This window comes from Gigantopelta aegis, chromosome 9, assembly GCF_016097555.1.
Source record: "Gigantopelta aegis isolate Gae_Host chromosome 9, Gae_host_genome, whole genome shotgun sequence".
In the NCBI taxonomy this organism is placed as follows: Eukaryota; Metazoa; Mollusca; class Gastropoda; order Neomphalida; family Peltospiridae; genus Gigantopelta; species Gigantopelta aegis.
In genome coordinates, this window is record NC_054707.1 from 70,826,721 (window position 1) to 70,845,729 (window position 19,009).

Genomic DNA, 19,009 nt, shown 5'->3' on the forward strand with positions numbered 1-19,009 from the left:
AAGAAACCCGCTGTCGCCATTTCTTGGGCTACTCTTTTTGATTAGCAGCAAGGGATCTTTTATATGCACCATCCCATAGACAGGATAGCGCATACCACAGCCTTTGATGTACCAGTCGTGGTGCACTGGTTGGAGCGAGAAGTAGTGCAATGGGCCCACTAATGGGGATCGATCCCAAACCAACCGCGCATCAAGCGAACGCTTTACCACTGGGCTACATCCCGCCCCTGTTGAAAATAAAAAATAATAGTTTATGCTTTATGATGACTATCCATTTAAGTAAGATGAAATAAAATTTGATGGACTAAGTATATAAATTCTGACCATAAACAAGACATACTTTCCATTTGATGACTATAAAATATATTTAATATTAAAGCATGCCTCACATACTTTAAGTAAGGTGCACTAAGTTTAATTGGTGCCAAATTTATTTGCAAAACAGTTAACAAAAAATACTAACAACATAAAAACTAATTAATAAACATAAAACTGTTGTTTAAAAATAGCTGTAATGATTTTGTTATAAATATTTACTAATTTAATATATAAACAGAACTTCACATACGTTGTTTTCGCTTCCTATTTATTGCCAAGTTTATTTTGAGCAAGAATATATACCATGAGACCACTATGTTCTTTCGCACAGGAAGTAAAAACAATGTATGTGAAATTCTGTATTTATTACATACCTTCTTTTATGTTTTACAAAAATGGTTTTTAATTTAACACTTTGTTAAATCTATGATCAAAACTCATTTCATGGATTTGCTTAACGTTAAGAATCATACTCTGCAGCAGCCTTGTGTTATGTTTCAAATACGACGTGACGTAATTTGTAAATCATATATGACATCAGTAAGTAAAAAGCGCTAACTGCAGTAAAAATAAAAAGGGAATTCCCCATTTAAAAGTTCTGGTCCAGATCGCACATATGTGCGATACAAAATAAATTTATCACACAGTTTCAAAATGTCTTTATCACTATAGCAGACATAGGTATGTAATAAATTAGAACTAACAGTTTCTAATGATGCGTAATGAAAAATAGTCCAGTTACCTTGAGCTCATCAACCTGGCTGGCAATATTCAACATCAGCCTCTCTCCCATGTATTTCATTCCATACGGACCAATCAACTCGGCTAGGGCACGTAACTCTTAAATGAAAAGAAAAAGTGGATGATAGGTCATGGTCAAGGAGTTTAACATGCACATTCAAAACAAGCTGTTGTAGTGCATGCCTGTCATGGGAGCAAGTTCTGACTATTGCCAGCTCTTCCGTTCAAAAAATAATTTCAATATGGTGAATACAGAAGATCATAAAAAAAAATTAAGTTAAAGAATTCATTAAATAATTGCAGAATTGGTATTATCAGCTTTGACCTGTCAAACATATAATAAGGATTCAGGGTTTCAGACAATAAATACAAACTGAAATGGAATTTGAGGAATACATTTTATATTTAATTAACTAAAAAGTGATTTTTTTAAAAATAGCATATTTAATAACTTTTTTTATTTTGTTACATTTTATTTGAGTACTTAGACAAAATATATTTGGCTACAGATTTTAAAACAAAATTTGCCAAATTATTAAGTTACATTATTACAAAACTAATAATAATTAATTCATTAATTAAAATCCACTATTATTTATTGTTGAGCTTAACTTTAGTTACAAGCTGATGTCAATTTGGAGTTCAGATGTCAAAAATAGTTAAGGTATTTAGATGTTAAAGACCAAAGAAAATAATTTTAAAAAACCCAGAGAAATTAAATTGAAGAAACCTGTGATATCAGCATATTCCTCAGCAGCAAATGGTAGCTGTCCCTCCGAGAAGATACTGACAAACGCTTTGTATCGTGGTGAGTACACAATCTGCCCCGGGTTCACAGTCACTCGTCTTAACAACACTTCTAAATACCTGAAATAGCATCGGTAAAAATAATTATATGGTACTGAAGTTTATTTTGTTTAACAACACCACTGGAGCACATTGATTAATTAATCATCGGCTATTGGATGTCAAACATTTGGTAATTCTGACTCGTAGTCATCAGAGGAAACCCGCTATATTTTTTCTAATGCAGAAAGGGATCTTTTATATGCACTTTCCCACAGACAGGAAACACATACCATGGCCTTTGTCCAGTTGTGGTGCACAGGTTGGAACGAAAAAAACCCAATCAACTGAATGAATCCACCGAGGTGGTTCGATCCTGCGACGTAAGCACCTCAAGCAAACACTCAAGCGAGCTAAATCCTGCCCCTCATATGGTACTGATACCAAAACTTTGAGTAGTTATTGCTAAACTATTCAATACACAGACAACATTTAATGGACATCTATACAGAACTTTGAGTAGTTATTGCTAAACTATTCAATACACAGACAACATTTAATGGACATCTATACAAAACTTTGAGTACTTATTGCAAAACTATTCAATACACAGACAACATTTAATGGATATCTATACAACAGTTAGCAGCACACAGCACTAACCTTTCTTAATTAATTAACATATAAAGTTGACATTGTAAATGTGCGAAAATCCCCAGCTATTATCTCATCTCTATTCCTTTTGTCACAGAAAAAGACAAAGTATAGCACTCACCAGTTGGTGTAGTTTGAAGTGATAGTTTTCTCTCCTGTACTGTCAGTGGGTTGAGTCTGTTGTGGCAAGACGTTATTGAAAACTCGCGCAATGTCGATGTGAACTGAAGAACAAAGAAAACAAAACTAACTTCAACCCATGAAATCCAATGTAACAACTATCTACATGTCTCATTTTACGAGACATAACTGTGTAGAAATACTTTTAATATCATATACATAGATATTACTAAACGACCTTGTGTGTCATACAGATTTTACGAAACGTGTGTCTGGATTTTTGTATTGCCCGAGCAAGAGCAAGGGTAATACATGAATCCTGACACGAGTTTCATAAAATCAGTACTACTCACACGCGAGTGTAATAATTTCTTTATTATCCATATTATTAATGTTCTTTCTTTATGAATAACAAGACCCAACTCAAAATGTTTCAGCTACAACTAGAAGGAGACGACAAAATGACGTCTTATTTCAAATGCACATGCCTGGGGAAGCAATGTCATGTTATGATGTTGCTTCCCCAAATTATGTCATCACCATCATTATTACACATGTGCTTTGTATGATTGTTATCAAATCGGTTATGTTGAATCATGTGGATAATAAGGTGAATCCTATAACCCATCATATCTCAGATATATGTTTATTATTGAGCTACACCTTGCCCTGGACTATGATTAAATGTAGAATTAAATGTACACAAAAATGTTAAGTGGCACATAAATCTACGTCTATGTCATTTTAAAAAGTGAGTCTCCGACAGGAATCATTTTCTTTCTTCAGTTGGTTTTCCAACATATACCGATAGACCAAACAATTTCAACAGCTGCTAAGTTGTGACCTGACCCAAAAGATCTATTTAGCTACACTGACATTAGCAAATAAAAACTCACCGTAGTTTTCAATACACTGCAGCACACTCATGTATGCACGGACACCATTCAGCAGTTCAGATGGCTTGGCGATCTCGTTAGTTTCAGGGTTGTACATCATCATCCCAACCAATGCTCTGGTAAAACAATCACATAGTTACATACATCCACAAATCAAAATTGATATGCTTATAGTTAAACACATATCAGTAAAAAAGAAATAATTTAGATTTAAAAACTCTGTGACATGCATAACCACCTATTATAAATATTTAATTTCAATTAAAATCTAATCATGTAACACTTCCAAAAACTTATTTGATGTGGTGTTAACAAAAAGCAGTGTGAAAATTGAAATAGTTTATTTTATGCATTTCGAGGCCATTAAAAATTATACATTATGAACAGTTGGTTGAGATGGAGCGATAAAAAGCATGTCCAGTAAAGATGATTGATCCTGTGGCCCATTGCACCTCATAAAAGCACTCTACCACTGAGCTAGTTGCCACCCACCAGACCAGTACAAATAGAGTTATATAGTGGGTATGTTTCACTAGGATGAAGTTACATAGTGGGTATGTTTCACTAGGATGAAGTTGTTTTTAAACAATACTTATTCAACAAGGAAATGGTTTATTTAACGATGCACTCAACACATTTTATTTATGGTTATATGGCGTCAGACATATGGTTAAGGACCACACAGATACTGAGTGAGGAAACCTGCTGTCGCCACTTCATGGGCTACTCTTTTTGATTGGCAGAAAGGGATCTTTTATATGCACAACCCCATATTATTTAACAAATGAAGTGGACTGGCAAACAGGTGGTGGGCCTAGCATAGAAAGGCCTCTTTACAGGATGAACTTACTTGTTGAAGCGCAGCTCCAGCTGCTGGAGGAAGAACTCTCGTGGCACAAAGCCGTGTTCCCACACCTGAATGATGTTCGAGTAGTTGATGGCATAACACAGCTCCGTCAGTGCCATGTGCAGTTTGTCCATCCTGTAAGGCATTACATATCAGTTAGGCCACTGTCATAGAAGCAATAAAACAAATAACTATGTCACTACCGTCACACAGGCTGCTCCTACCAAGAAGCATCAACAGATCTGTTATATGCACATTCCCATAGACAGATAAGGACAAACCATTGCCTTTAACATATCACCAACCAGGGCTCCACGACTTGTAAATCAAAGGCATTGTTTGACCTATTCTGTCTATTGGAAAGTGCATATAAAAGATCTCTTGTCATTAACGGAAGAATGTATCAGGTTTTCTCTAGATATTAACTGTCAAATGATTGACATCTAAGAACACTACACTTCTCTTTCACTAGCCACTAAACACACCCCAGAATAAAGAGTGCTTGCATCTTAATTGGATGCAAGTGAAAATCAACTAAAACGAATTATATGGAATTGCTGTATTTCCATTTAGTTCCATGAACCTATTACATACAACACAGTTCCTGGTTATTACCTGGTAAAGTTTTCCCTGTATTTCTATTTAGTCCCCTGAACCTATTACATACAACACAGTTCCTGGTTATTACCTGGTAAAGTTTTCCCTGTATTTCTATTTAGTCCCCTGAACCTATTACATACAACACAGTTCCTGGTTATTACCTGGTAAAGTTTTCCCTGTATTTCTATTTAGTCCCCTGAACCTATTACATACAACACAGTTCCTGGTTATTACCTGGTAAAGTTTTCCCTGTATTTCTATTTAGTCCCCTGAACCTATTACATACAACACAGTTCCTGGTTATCACCTGGTAAAGTTTTCCCTGTATTTCCATTTTGTTCCATGAACCTAATACATACGACACAGTTCCTGGTTATCACCTGGTAAAGTTTTCCCTGTATTTCCGTTTAGTCTCCTGAAACTATTACATATGACACATTTCCTGGCTATCACTTGATAACATTTTCCCTGTATTTTTGTTTAGTTCTATGAACCTAATATATACGACACAGTTTCTAGTTATCACCTGGTAAAGTTTTCCCTGTATTTCTGTTTAGTTCCATGAACCTAATACATACGACACAGTTTATAGTTATCACCTAGTAAAGTTTTCCCTGTATTTCCATTTAGTTCCACAAACCTAATATTACATACAACACAGTTCCTGGTTATCACCTGGTAAAGTTTTCCCTGTATTTCCGTTTACTCTCCTGTCCTGGTTTCTCAGGCTCCTTGTCCTTAACTTCCTTTTTGTCTCCCTTCTTTACCTTTTTATTCTTCTGACTCGACTTCATGATCAGGGCTGCACTGTGTTTTGGCAGAAGCTGAAGGAGAAAGAATATCAATATTAGAAGCACCTTTAAATAGTAATTAATTTGAAAAGAAGACTAAAGATACATGTATTTGCAGTGGAAGGTATGCAAAAACAATATTATCAGTGGTGCATTTTAGAGTGATCTGGATCTGGATACCAAATGGTATTTTTAGAAAAAAGAGAAAAGAAAATTCTAACCATAGGGTCTACATATACAAATAATTAGTAGAAATGACATCAGGTAAAGTAGAAAATATGCTAATTAAAAACTTTACGATAAATTATAACTAAACACAGATGAATTAATTTCAGCTGACCATTGCCATTTCTATCAAATTATAAAAATTGGCTTAAGACTTAAGTCTGGACTCAAACTGTAATATTTTTTAAAACTAAGTAATTTCCAAAATACAACCGCTACCACTAATTTCAAATAATCTGATGTTGTCATCATTTTAAAAACTGACAACTGCTCATGACAAAAATGTTTTGGGCATCTATCTCCTATCAGCCCTGTCAGCTTGTGTGGAATATCCCTGTTATTTTGTGTTCAACCCACCTTGTAACTGAGCATGCACTGCTCCTCGCAGATTGCCGTGATCACCTGGTTCACCTCTTCCGACATCTCCTTCAAGAACCAATGAGCATACTGGACACTGGTCGTCCCAATTGAGTGCCGCTGTCAACCAATGAGAAACATTAACAGATACAGTAACGTTATAATAGTTATACACAGATGAAAATAGCTTATGTTCCTATAAACAGAAAAGGCTGTAGTGGTTTAGCGGTTAAGCTCAGGGCTTAAAGTTTTGCAAGGGACAACATTTTAAAATCTTAGGTAACTGCAAGTTGCTTTATATGTACAGATGTAACCAATAATTATGTAGTTATTCAAAAAATTAAATTGTTTTTTGTTTTACAAATAAAACAATATGAATAAAAAGAGAAAACATCACTGAGTTACCTCTTCTGGACAGAGTGGGTGTGTTGCATTCATGAAGTGTCCACATATCATGGGGAAGATGATGCTGAATCGGTGCTGAGCCGGGAACTCCATACACTGCTTGAACTGGTGCTCAAACAGAGTGGTGTAAAAACTGCAACAACCAACCAAAACATTTCACTGTACAACAGGTTTGTAAAATTATCAATACCAGGTGAACTAATGTAGATTTCGATTTGCTGTTTAAAATTTCTATTTATATAGTTATGGGATAAAAGATTTTACATTGGACAAGAAATACAGAAAACTTTTCAGCTTTCAAAAGTAGGGTTGGGGTACTATGAACCTTTCTTTAAAGAACATTGTTAATACATTTTTGGGTAGAGCTAAAATATGGAATCCCTAAAATAAAATGAAGAGGATTGTCAAATCTATTAATAATTACAATGATGTGTAGCAAATATCATACAGCAGAATTTTGTTTTTTCCCATGTGTAAAACAAAAATAAAAAACAGCGCAATTTGGGTTACATTAAAATCAACAATCCAAGTAAAATGTGTACAAGGTACAACTGTTTGAAAGCTATACAGGGGGAATCTAATAATCTATTTCTTCCCTGGTGGACTGATATTGACAGAATATCAAATGAAGTTATTCTCTGTCATATAAGATATTTTAATTTCACTTTCTAGTTATTATAACATTACTAGATGTAACCCATGCTTAGCATAGGTGGGATTGCATAAGAACGTTTAGGTGGGGTTGCATGAGAAAGTTTAGGTGGGGTGGCATGAGAAAGTTTAGGTGGGGTGGCATGAGAAAGTTTAAGTGGGGTGGCATGAGAAAGTTTAGGTGGGGTGGCATGAGAAAGTTTAAGTGGGGTGGCATGAGAAAGTTTAGGTGGGGTGGGGTGGCCTTACATTGAGCTTGCCAAAAAAATATGACTGACGTGTAGATAGCCAGCCCTCATTCGCGACTTTTATATTAAGTGATAAAGATGGCAGCACCCATGAAGGTTGTATTTATAGAATTCATCTTTGAACACTATATTTAGCACAATGTGTGCAAAAAGATCCTTACAAAGTGCGGCATCGGCTAAGTTCAAAGAAGGAGGTCAACAGTAAGATAAAAAGAGAAGAAGCAATTAAAAGGCCTTACATTATAGATAACAATCAAGCACAGTTTGAACTTCTTTTTTTTGTCAACACATTTTGCTACAACTTATGGATGTTTTATTGTGTGTAAATAGATAAGAGAGTTACCAGTATATTGACAGATCTCCAGTCTCAATGAGCAGTTCATCGAGATAGTCGACCATCTTGGTGTGGAAGACAATCGTGTTCATCTGCTTGGCCAACACTTGGTGGTCTTGTAGCATCAGCCCAGCCTTGCTCATACTGGTGTATGTCTGAGCGAGACAACAACAAACATAATGACAAATAGACAATGTACATAGAGACTATTGACAAGAACGAACAATAATGAAAAATATATAATGACAAATGGATAGTGTACATAGACACTATTTGATCACATCAGACAATAATGACAAAAACAGATAATGTCATAGACACTATTTGATAACAACGGACAATAATGATATATAAATTATGTAAATAGAGAATATAGGGTAACAGCAAAAATTACAAATAGATACCGGTAATAATGTATACACAGCGAACAATGATGGCAATGATGGATCAAGTATGTAGACTATTAGACAGAGCTCATCTTATGAACTTGAACTATTATGGGGTTTTTTAAAAATAAAATTGACATCGCATGTGCGTGATTAATATATAATTACCAATTATTAGAATATAGATATAAATTTAAAATACACAGCAGTATTACTGTGGTTTAGACCAATGCAAAACACAACCACAGAATCTTTTATAAGTTTATAATTAAAGTTCATGGCATGTGCTGCACAAATGCTCTTGATCAAATGTCTATGGGGTTTTTCAAAGGAGAAATTTTGGTGATTATATTTCAAAACAGAAAACAAATAGGAACCAGAATCCTGAAAACAATACTCACTTGCAACCGAAACCAGTCTAGTCGCAATCCTCGGAAATCAAACAGCTCATTTTCCTCAACTGTAATGAGGTAAGACAATTCTTAAAACAACAACATATAACATCCAGAAACACAAAATCTTTTAGTACACATGAACTCTACTGGTTTGTAATGTAACTTACACAGCATCTTTGTTCGCTGTAACAACTTTATTCAGTGACATAAAATAACTGTCTTAAACATAGAGTTGAAGTTTGTTTTGTTTAACGACACTACTAGAGCACATTGATTTATTAATCATCAGCTGTTGGATATCAAACATTTCATAATTCTGACTGTGTTAGATGAAACCCACTGTCTAATTCCATTAACAACAAGTGATCTTTCACGTATACTTTCACACAGGCATAGGACAAATACACAAAACATCCATGAAATATTGATGCCTTTCTGTTTTCAAGATTTTGATTAGCAACATTTCTAGTCAATTGAAAATTTATTAACAACTAGTTTACTGCTTCAAAATGGTGTAGTGATCTTTGACACTTGCGTAGCAAATCATGACGTGATACTGAACAAAATGTTCCCAACCTGTGTGTACATACAGGCAAAAATGGATGTACAAGATGAACAGACAAAGTACTATATGTCATTCTTCAAACCTTTCATTGGTTGGGACATAAAGTTAAAGGGACATTCCCGAGTTTGCTGCATTGTAAGATGTTTCCTACTAATAAAATATTTCTATGATTAAACTTACATATTAAATATATTTTCTTGTTTAGAATATCAGTGTCTGTATATTCAATGTGTTTCTGGTCGTCTTGATAATGTAGAAAACCTAAACTGGATTTTGTCTTCAAATAATTTCGAACGTACAAAAAAATCTTTTTTAGGAAATAAAATGAAATTTAACCTAGTACAAATATTAGAACAATCAGAAACATGTTTAATATATAGCCACTAATATTTTATGCAGAAAAATGTATTTAATATGTAATTACAGTTGTCAAATAGTCTCTGTTAGTTGATACCATCTTAAAAATTGCAGCAAACTCAGGAATGTCCCTTTAACATGTTGTTATTAAATACAGCCAGGTAAAAATATGTATCTAATGAAGTAAAACTTCAATTTATTAATATCACATTAATAGAGGTATTTCACATTCCTATTGCGCATGCGCGTGAAGAGTAACGTCCCTTGACAAAATAGACTGAAACTAATCCATTTACAAATTGGGGGGCGTGACAGACAGGTTGTTATGGGCGACTTGAGTAGCTTCATAGGAGACTTTTAAACTTTGGCAACTAACATGTACATATTTCGAATTAGATGGTATAATGGCCGTAGAAAACAGTCCGCTGAAATTTACAGCGGAATGGTTCAAATTAAAAAGCAGTGCAACAACTTGGACAAAGTCTCTGCGACTTGTATCCAAGGATTTTGATAACGCCAGATTAAAAGACTATCTCGTAAAAAGTATAAACAAAACATTTGACAGATTCCATAGGTTATGGCATCGACAGGTTATGGCATCGATCGATATATATATTTGAGAGAGAGAGAGAGAGAGAGAGAGAGAGAGAGAGAGAGAGAGCTTAAGCGGCCACACAAGGGAGTAGATAATAAACGTGGCCGCTTAAGACAGGTGGCCGCTGAGTACAGGTTGCCACATATATAGTATTTAAAACATTTGTTGTTGTTTCTTGTTTTACCGTCTGTACTGCTAATTAACGGATGTGTGCTTCATAGTTGACTATAAATCAACTTTTGACATGTTGTCTCCTTCAAAAATAATGCAAATAGAATATATTAAATTAACCGTTCTCCACAAGTTTGTTTTCTTTTTCCATTTAATTATTTAATTCCGACTTCATGCGATATATTGTTATAGTAAGTGAATCTACAAATGTCAAGCGTAGCCTGCCTAGAGGCAATTAGATGCATGTCAGATTCATACTTCCTTAATTGATACAGTGGAGATGTCGGGACTGAATGGGTACTATTATTCCTGAAGGTGTGAAGATCGGTTATTTGCTGCACCTTATCGTTGTTGTTAAAATATCCCTTTTATATAAGAGTAAAACTTTACTGTGGCCGCTTAATGCAGGTACTTTAGCGATTTGGGATCCGATTTAGGTTGCCGCTGGCCGCGTTAGACAGGTGACCGCTTATTACAGGTGCATTTACATTATAAATCGTTTGGGAGGAAAAAAGTGGCCGCTTAAGGCAGGTGACCGCTGAGTACAGGTGGCCGCTAGGACAGGTTTGACTGTATATATATATATATATATATTGTTGCATTTTTCTTAGTGTCTATCTAATTGGGAAAAGTTAAAAAAAGAAGAGATTTTATGCTGTTACATGCATATCCATAAAGTGCGAATTTAAAAAAGGGGGATTTGAGGGGGGGGGGGTGTTGAAGGTAGGTGCCATTCTGTTTACCCATACACACGTTTTTATACAGTGTCAACATGAACGCATTGAGTATTATACAAAATATATTTATTTTCTTTACAGTTAATGTGTTTTCCACCATATCTAAGTATATAAATACTAAACGGACCTGTGTAGGAACGTCCTGTACAGAGCCGTCATCACTCTATATATATATTTATATATCATTATTATTATTATCATTATTATTATTATTATTATTATTATTTAAGGAGCGTCTGTTATTTCTTTTACGTTCATCGGGGTATGAACAAAATAAATCATCCGTAAATTGTGTGAATCGGCGAAGCCATTCTCACATATGTTTGCGGATGATTTTTTTCTTCATACCTAGATGAACGTAAAAGTAATAACAGACAATACTTATAATTAAATTTGAAACATACTGAGTAATAATAACATTAAAAGTTCATATATATATATATATATATATATATATATATATATATATATATATATATATATATATATACTACTCAAAAGAATTTAAGGGTCAGACGATATTTTCGATATTATTTTCTGAATGTCAATTATATTAGCTAGACCATAATGTCACGCATGGTATTGTTCCATTTTGACGAAAGTGGGTCTAAGCAACCCATAAATGAATTAAAATCCACTGTCATTGACACTGTCGACTAGTTCTAATGGCGAAAACATGCTTACATTTGCACGTAAATCAGGGTGAAAGCGAAAGGTCTGCTAAGTGCCCATAACTTGCTTTTTCACAAAGCGCTTCATTTGCACGCTTTGCACGTGTATTCCATGTTCCCAATGCTGAATTTCCGTATAATTGGAGCTTGCATTCGTGTACGGTGCACACTCCAAATTCGACAATGGTACGACTTCAACTGACTATCGAAGATCGAGGAAGGGCTATTGCTTGGCTTCAGGATGGCAATATGCAAAGAAATGTTGCTCTGAGACTTGGTGTCAGTCAGAGTGTCGTTGGCCGACTGTGGCAACGGTACCAAGCAACGAATTCTGTTCGAAATCGTCCACGTTCGGGAAGACCCTGAAGCACTACAAATAGAGAGGACCGCTACATCACCAAAATGGCTCTACGTCAACGCACAACCACTGCACGCCGATTACGTGACAATCTGCGGACTGTGACTGGAACTCCAGTGTCTGATCAAACCATACGCAATCGTCTGAGAGCCAATAATCTACGTTGCCGTCGCCAGGCTGTTCGACCACCACTCCTACCACGTCACAGAACGGCCAGACGTCACTGGTGCATGCTTCATCTGCGGTGGCAACGTGTTCAGTGGGGTCGAGTGATGTTCACTCATGAGTCCAGGTTTAGTCTCCAGTTCAACGACGGTCGGGTTCGTGTCTACAGACGTCCTGGGGAGCGCTTCGCTGACGTTAACGTTAGACAATGTCACCGGTTCGGTGGTGGCAGCGTCATGGTGTGGGGCGGCATCTCTATCCACCACAGGACCCCACTCTATGTGGTGGATGGCAGTCTGAATGGAATCCGCTATCTGAATGAGATTATCCAGCCGTTGATTCTCCCAGGCCTTCAGCAGACTGGCGGCGGGGCAGTTCTGCAGGATGACAATGCCAGACCCCACCGCGCCAGGGTGGTAACGGACTTTCTCAGACAACAAGGTATCGACAGGATGGATTGGCCAGCATATTCGCCTGACTTGGCCCCAATAGAGAACGCCTGGGACGAATTAGGCAGGAGAGTTCGGGATAACCATGCCCCTCCGGCCAACCTTCATGATCTGGGTCAACTTCTTATGGCAGAGTGGCAGGCCATTCCCCAAGAGTTCTTCAGACGTCTGATCAACAGCATGAGGCAACGATGTGTCGAGTGTATTCGCGCCAGGGGTGGATTCACACACTATTAAACAAATGTTCTAATGTGTAAAATCCATGTTTGACAACCTTCAACTTTGACAGCATGTCATGTGACTTTCTTGTATACAGTGACGTTTATTTGTGGTTTTTTGTAAATATGGAACAATAAATAAAAAATTTTGGTGTAGTTTACAACATCAATCTAATACACTCTGAAACTTATTTGGTTATAAATTTTTGACCCTTAAATTCTTTTGAGTAGTATATATATATTCTGTTGAGTATTGTCCGAAATATACATATATTTTCGTTATATACAAAATAGATATTTATTTTATTATATTTACTGTTTACTACCATATCTAAGTAGAGAATACTAAACCGCCCTGTATAGGAACGTTCTGTACAGAGCTGTCCTGACTACATATATTTTTTATATATTTACACACGCACACGTTATATATTTTATTGAGTATAATCCGAAATATACATATATTTTCTTTATATACAAAATATTTTTTTTTTTCTTTACTGTTAATGTGTTTTCCACCATATCTAAGTATACTAGACCACCCTGTGTAGGAACGTCCTGTACAGAACCGGTAAAGTTTTGGTCCCTTATGCGTTCACTGGCTTCCCTCCTACAAAATGTGCCGAACAAACCCTCGTACTTAGAGTAACATTAAAATTGTTTTCTACGTGAAACGATTACCCACAATCGTTTCCGATATCCAGCCAATGGATATCGATGGAAGGATAACGAATTTCCCGGACATATGCGTTTGGAACAGTTAATAATTGAACAATGGTCGTGGCCTCCCATTGCTTTTGCCCCCCAATTTGCAGATAGGTCTATTTTGGCAAGATCTCGCGGTTTGCGTCCTCGAGTAACTCTGCAACGGGCACATGCGCAGTGGAATGTGAAAGAAGTCTATTGTTTATCATCATGTTAATCTCACCTTGTTTGACAGTTACTGCAGAGATTGTGTTGTAGAATGATGACAAAATAACACTCTCATCTTCAGGACACATTGCCAGATTCTGAAACATGGTGAAAATGTATTATTATTATTATTGACTTTAAGACACAAATGGCAAATTGAGATACCAGATTCACAATAGATTTGTCAAAATTGGTCATTTAAGTAAAATGTAAGTAAATATGTATGCTGACAGGATGAAAAGAAAAATGGATGTGATTGTGGGACCAAGTCCCCTATCTGGCTGCGCCAATATGCCTGGGGTGCTTTCCTTCATCCCATCCAGAGCCAAAGATATATTACAATAAAGTAAAATGTAAAATGACTGCAAGTTGGTGTATACCTGAATTAGCTGGTTTAGGTGGACAGCATCGTAACCAGACAGAAACTGCACATAGTAACGTTGAATCACTTGATTGTACTTCTTCACCAGACCTGAATACAGTTCAGAAAATAAATCAATACAGTAACTACAATAAGCATGTCCACAGTGAGATTTTCCATTCCTAGACCTTTTCATACACATTGATTTTTTAATGATTGATTTTTAAAATATTGTCGAGTTGTTTTATTAACAGGCGTAAAATATTTAGTGGTACAGAAGTGAATAATATAGCTCTGTCTAATATGTATCTAGTACAAAAAAATTAACTTAATTTCATTATCATTAAAAGCCTTATGTGAAAGAATTAGTTTTTTGATTCATTTGGGGGTTTTAAAATAAAAATTTAAAAACAAAATTAATATAATATCAAGAGAAACACTGATCCCTCAGTTAAGTGTTTTTAATGAATGAGGGGCAATTTATGGCAAGGGCAATGAACTGGCTAATCTGAGGTAATGTCAATCAGTTATCACTATTGTTTTCACCAGAAAATGTGAGTATAGGAGTCACTTAACACAAGACTGAAAGAATTCTAATATTTCTTACCTTTTAGTTCTTCCATATAAAACAACAGCTCAGGAAGTTGCCTGTGAAAACAAATAAATTGGCGTTAACATAAATATACAAAAATGCTAACTAGTAAATTATTTTTGTTTATTATTTTAATGCTTGGAGACATTGCTTTACATGAATAATATTTAATATTTCATTCAAAATACTGAAAATGAATCCTTAATTACCAGTAGAAACAGAATAAATTTGAGAAATACTGTAACATTAAATATACCGCAAAGATTTTTATAGTGAACAATAGCTCAATGTGAATGAAATTTCTGGAAAAAATTACTAGTTAAATGTGCATAACACAAATAGTTAAAAAAATTTGGACTGCACTTTAACAAATATTTGCACATCCTTCCTCAATTTTTTTTTCAACAATGGATCTAGGTAAAAAAAACACCAATACAATACAGTTACTATATAACCACTGCACAGTGTTCTAGCTAGCAATAAATAGAGGGGCACTGCGCCCTGCCCCCATTTTGTGCTGCTCTGCCGTGTTTGTTTCCACACCACCCGTGATCATCGTCGCCTGCCCTAATTCATTGTCAAAAAAAAATACAAAATCTTGTTTTCCTCTCAAAGCGTGTACAGTGTTGTTACGAGTCTGAATTCCCCACAAAAAAACGTTTGACAATACATTGTTTAGCCACAGTTGTGAAAGCCGATAACAGTAACGTGGAATGTTGGTTTTTTTTGTCTATTGTTAGTCGATATGACTGCAGACGAGCGGACAGGCAGTCTTACAAAGCTTGAATGCGAAGTAATCCTCACACCATCACGCACATAACCACACACCACCTAGCAAACACCTAGTTGAAAGTAGACCATCATGATAAACTTCGACAAAACGTCAAATGCGAAATTTATTTTGATAAGTAAATTTTTGAAAGTAATTTTTGCCTTTGCAAATACCCAGACCAAGATACATATATAGTTTTAACTGACACAGAGTAAACTAGCAACACTGGTTATTTGGTCTATGTAGGCATAACTGTGTTTTGTTAAAAGCATGTCTGCAAAAGCTATTTAATGAAATCTATCTAGATCTTGACATGCAATAATAGCCGTTTTTAAATGCAGTGAGCAACTTGTTACAAATATATCCTTATGTGAATTTTTTAATTTGTTTGTTCTTTTATTTCTTTATTTCTTTTTATTTATTTCTAATCATTCTCTTTTTTTCATTTCTTGATTTCTTTTAATTATTTAATTTATTTAGTTTAAATTACATTTGGGCATGATATTAAATGGTATAAATACTATATATAATAGAAAAAAGAATATGATTTTTTAGGTGATCCAACCTTTTGTAAAACATTTTAATAGTTAAAGTTTGATTTTATTTAACACCACCACTAGAGCATATTGATTTATCAATAATCGGCTATTGGATGTCAAACATTTAGTAATTTTTTAATTTAGTCTTAGAGAAAAACCTGCTACTTTTTTCCATTAGTAGCAAAGGATCGTTTATATACACCATCCCACAGACAGGATAGCACATACTACGGCACATACCAGTCATGTTGCACTGGCTGGAATGAGATTTTTTTTAATAGTGTCTATATTTAGTACATTAGTTCAACAATATTGCATTCGGCGATGAATGTACTGTTTCATCAAACATCCAAATTTAAGAATAATAAATTGATTGTCCCCCTCCCTCCAAAAACATTTTTGGAAATTAAAACCAGCATAGACATTCCTACATATATGATATTTATGAATGTAAAAAATTCGATTATATCCAGCACTTGTCTCAAAAATAAGATTTTCGCGTTAAAAATGCCCTACAATTAAATTAGCGCCCTGCCCCATCAAAATCCTAGCTAGAACACTGCTGTACTGAATTTAAACTGATGGATATTTATGTTCTAAAAAAAACTGAAAAACTGAAAAACCCCAAAAACACCTCTCAGAAACAAAAGGCTGAATTTTACAAGCAAAAACATTATTTTTGAATTTTATTTACTATATGTGGCATAAAACAAACAGCCATGATTAAAAATAAGCAATGCACAATATGCTTTACCGGTCAAGGAACTCTTCAGGAGGGAGTTTAATATTGTGGCGTTTGCCTGGTGGATTGACGACATGACGCAGAAGCCAGTTCACCTCATCTCTTGCGATCGACAAAGCTTGTATTACAAAGAGACCCTGTAAATACAACATACACATAGATGAGAGAGTATTTGTACATCTAGCCAATGTCTGCTGGGTTGGGCATTTTCAAAATCTATTATTATTATAACAGCTTTTGATCAATGATATAAGCAGGATGTAGCTCAGTAGTAGAGTACTCGGCTCAGATGGGTCTCAGATGGGTCACAGAGTCAACTGCCATTTTATGGACTCAGGTGCCACGTCCCTCATTCTAAAATCACTTGTGACAGGTATGTGAAATGCACTATCCTGTCTATGGTAAAGTGTATGTAAAGATTCCTTGATGCTTTTCAGTAACAGAAGCCAATATGGTGGCAGCAGGTATACTTTCTTTATTTTTTCACTCAAGTGTCAAAATATCCATCTATTAGACACCAAAAAGCCATAGTTTCAAAATTTGCTGAGGTGACAATAAGCAAATATTCCTTTCATAAAAAAAACAGGCTTTTAAATTACAAAACATAACACAAAATACTTAAACTTATTTTACCATTTTGAAGTTAACATATTTCCATTTGCATTCTATTTACAGTGCAATATACACCATAACCTCTCACCTTTGGCCCCAACAAGCCTGGCTGGTCTGTGAAGATAAGAGACAGTTCTCTCAGTGTAGATCGAAGAAATTTTCTTCTTTCTCGATGAATACCAGGACTGCAAGCAGTAAACAATGTTTATACAACAAATTTATTTTTAAAAAATCAAACAATTACTGAATCATTTATTAAGATAGTATATCTTTACGATTTCAAGATTTGAAACAACAACAACAAAAACCCCCACTTTTTCTGAATTTATTATTTTTAATTATTTTTAATTATTTTCTTTTCCAAATGAAGGTTCAAGAAAGCTGTCTTGAAACACCTCAGCTACTTGGATGGTCTAAAATAAATGGTAATGGTTACTGGTGGTCTATCGGAAAGGCGTCAGTCTCATCATCTTACACTTGGACACAGAGATATGATAGGAACGGGTTGGATCGAACTCTTTTGGTAGAGTGCTTGCCTTAAGTGCTTGGGTAGTAGGATCAAACCCCCTCAATGGTACCATTCTCTGTTTTTTTCTTCTTATTCCAACCAATGTCCCATGACTGATATATCAAAGGTTGGGATATGTGTTGTCCTGTATGTGTGAAAATGCATATAAAATAAATTGTTCTGCTTATGGAAAAATATAGTGCTTTTCTACTAAGACTATAAGTATAACTCAGAATTACCAAATGTCTGACATCCAATAGCTGATAATTAAAACAAATTATATCAATGTCCTCTAGTAGTATCATTTAAACAAACTAAATTTAACATTTTTCTCTCGGTAGGATTTAAACCTACCAGTTTTAAACCCTATTGAAGCCAGTAATTAAAGAAGGGTGACTTCATCATCGGGTTTAACAGTGTCCCTAGTAACCAAACAAAACTTCTTACGATGTTTGCAGAGCATGTGTCTGGAGTTCTTTGACATCGGTCACTCGTTTGTTGTGGTGGCTGTACCTGTAACAGAAAGATATGAATTACAGTGTTCAAGCCAGACTAAATATATTTTTATAAGTTATTTTTTTTTATTACAAAGTCAAAAAATACTTTTCGTCAACTTCAGTATCTTCCTCTCCTAATGGAAATAACTTGCGGGTTTCCTCTCTAAGACTATTTGTATAAAAAAAATCACCAAATGTTTGACATCCAAAAGCTGATGACTACTAAAACAATGTGTTTCAGTGATGTCATTAAACAAAACAAACTTATAGAGCCCTGCTGCATACATACTTGCACACGTGCCTGAAGAAGAACAAAATGTTTATGTATAATTATGTCTGATGGCATTTGGACACTTGCTTCATCTTAAAATGTGATTGGCCTCCAAACCCTGAGTGAGTGCTCCGCAAGGCTCAATGGGTAGTTGTAAACCACT

General features: G+C 35.2%; 1 protein-coding gene across 5 annotated transcripts in view; it reads right to left on the reverse strand.

The window, feature by feature from the left end:
* Positions 1-19,009, reverse strand: part of LOC121380506 (nck-associated protein 1-like) — a 57,477-nt gene that overhangs the window by 25,018 nt on the left and 13,450 nt on the right. For all 5 annotated transcript variants that reach the window (XM_041509345.1, XM_041509344.1, XM_041509341.1 and 2 more), the window contains exons 10-25: positions 18,526-18,591; positions 17,659-17,755; positions 16,971-17,095; positions 14,921-14,961; positions 14,333-14,424; positions 13,969-14,050; positions 8,761-8,819; positions 7,983-8,128; positions 6,741-6,873; positions 6,336-6,455; positions 5,638-5,786; positions 4,366-4,497; positions 3,516-3,631; positions 2,621-2,723; positions 1,790-1,926; positions 1,061-1,158 (exon numbers count right to left, since the gene is read on the reverse strand). In XM_041509345.1, the coding sequence (XP_041365279.1) occupies positions 1,061-1,158; positions 1,790-1,926; positions 2,621-2,723; positions 3,516-3,631; positions 4,366-4,497; positions 5,638-5,786; positions 6,336-6,455; positions 6,741-6,873; positions 7,983-8,128; positions 8,761-8,819; positions 13,969-14,050; positions 14,333-14,424; positions 14,921-14,961; positions 16,971-17,095; positions 17,659-17,755; positions 18,526-18,591 (1,696 nt within the window). The remainder of the gene's footprint in view (positions 1-1,060; positions 1,159-1,789; positions 1,927-2,620; positions 2,724-3,515; positions 3,632-4,365; positions 4,498-5,637; positions 5,787-6,335; positions 6,456-6,740; positions 6,874-7,982; positions 8,129-8,760; positions 8,820-13,968; positions 14,051-14,332; positions 14,425-14,920; positions 14,962-16,970; positions 17,096-17,658; positions 17,756-18,525; positions 18,592-19,009) is intronic.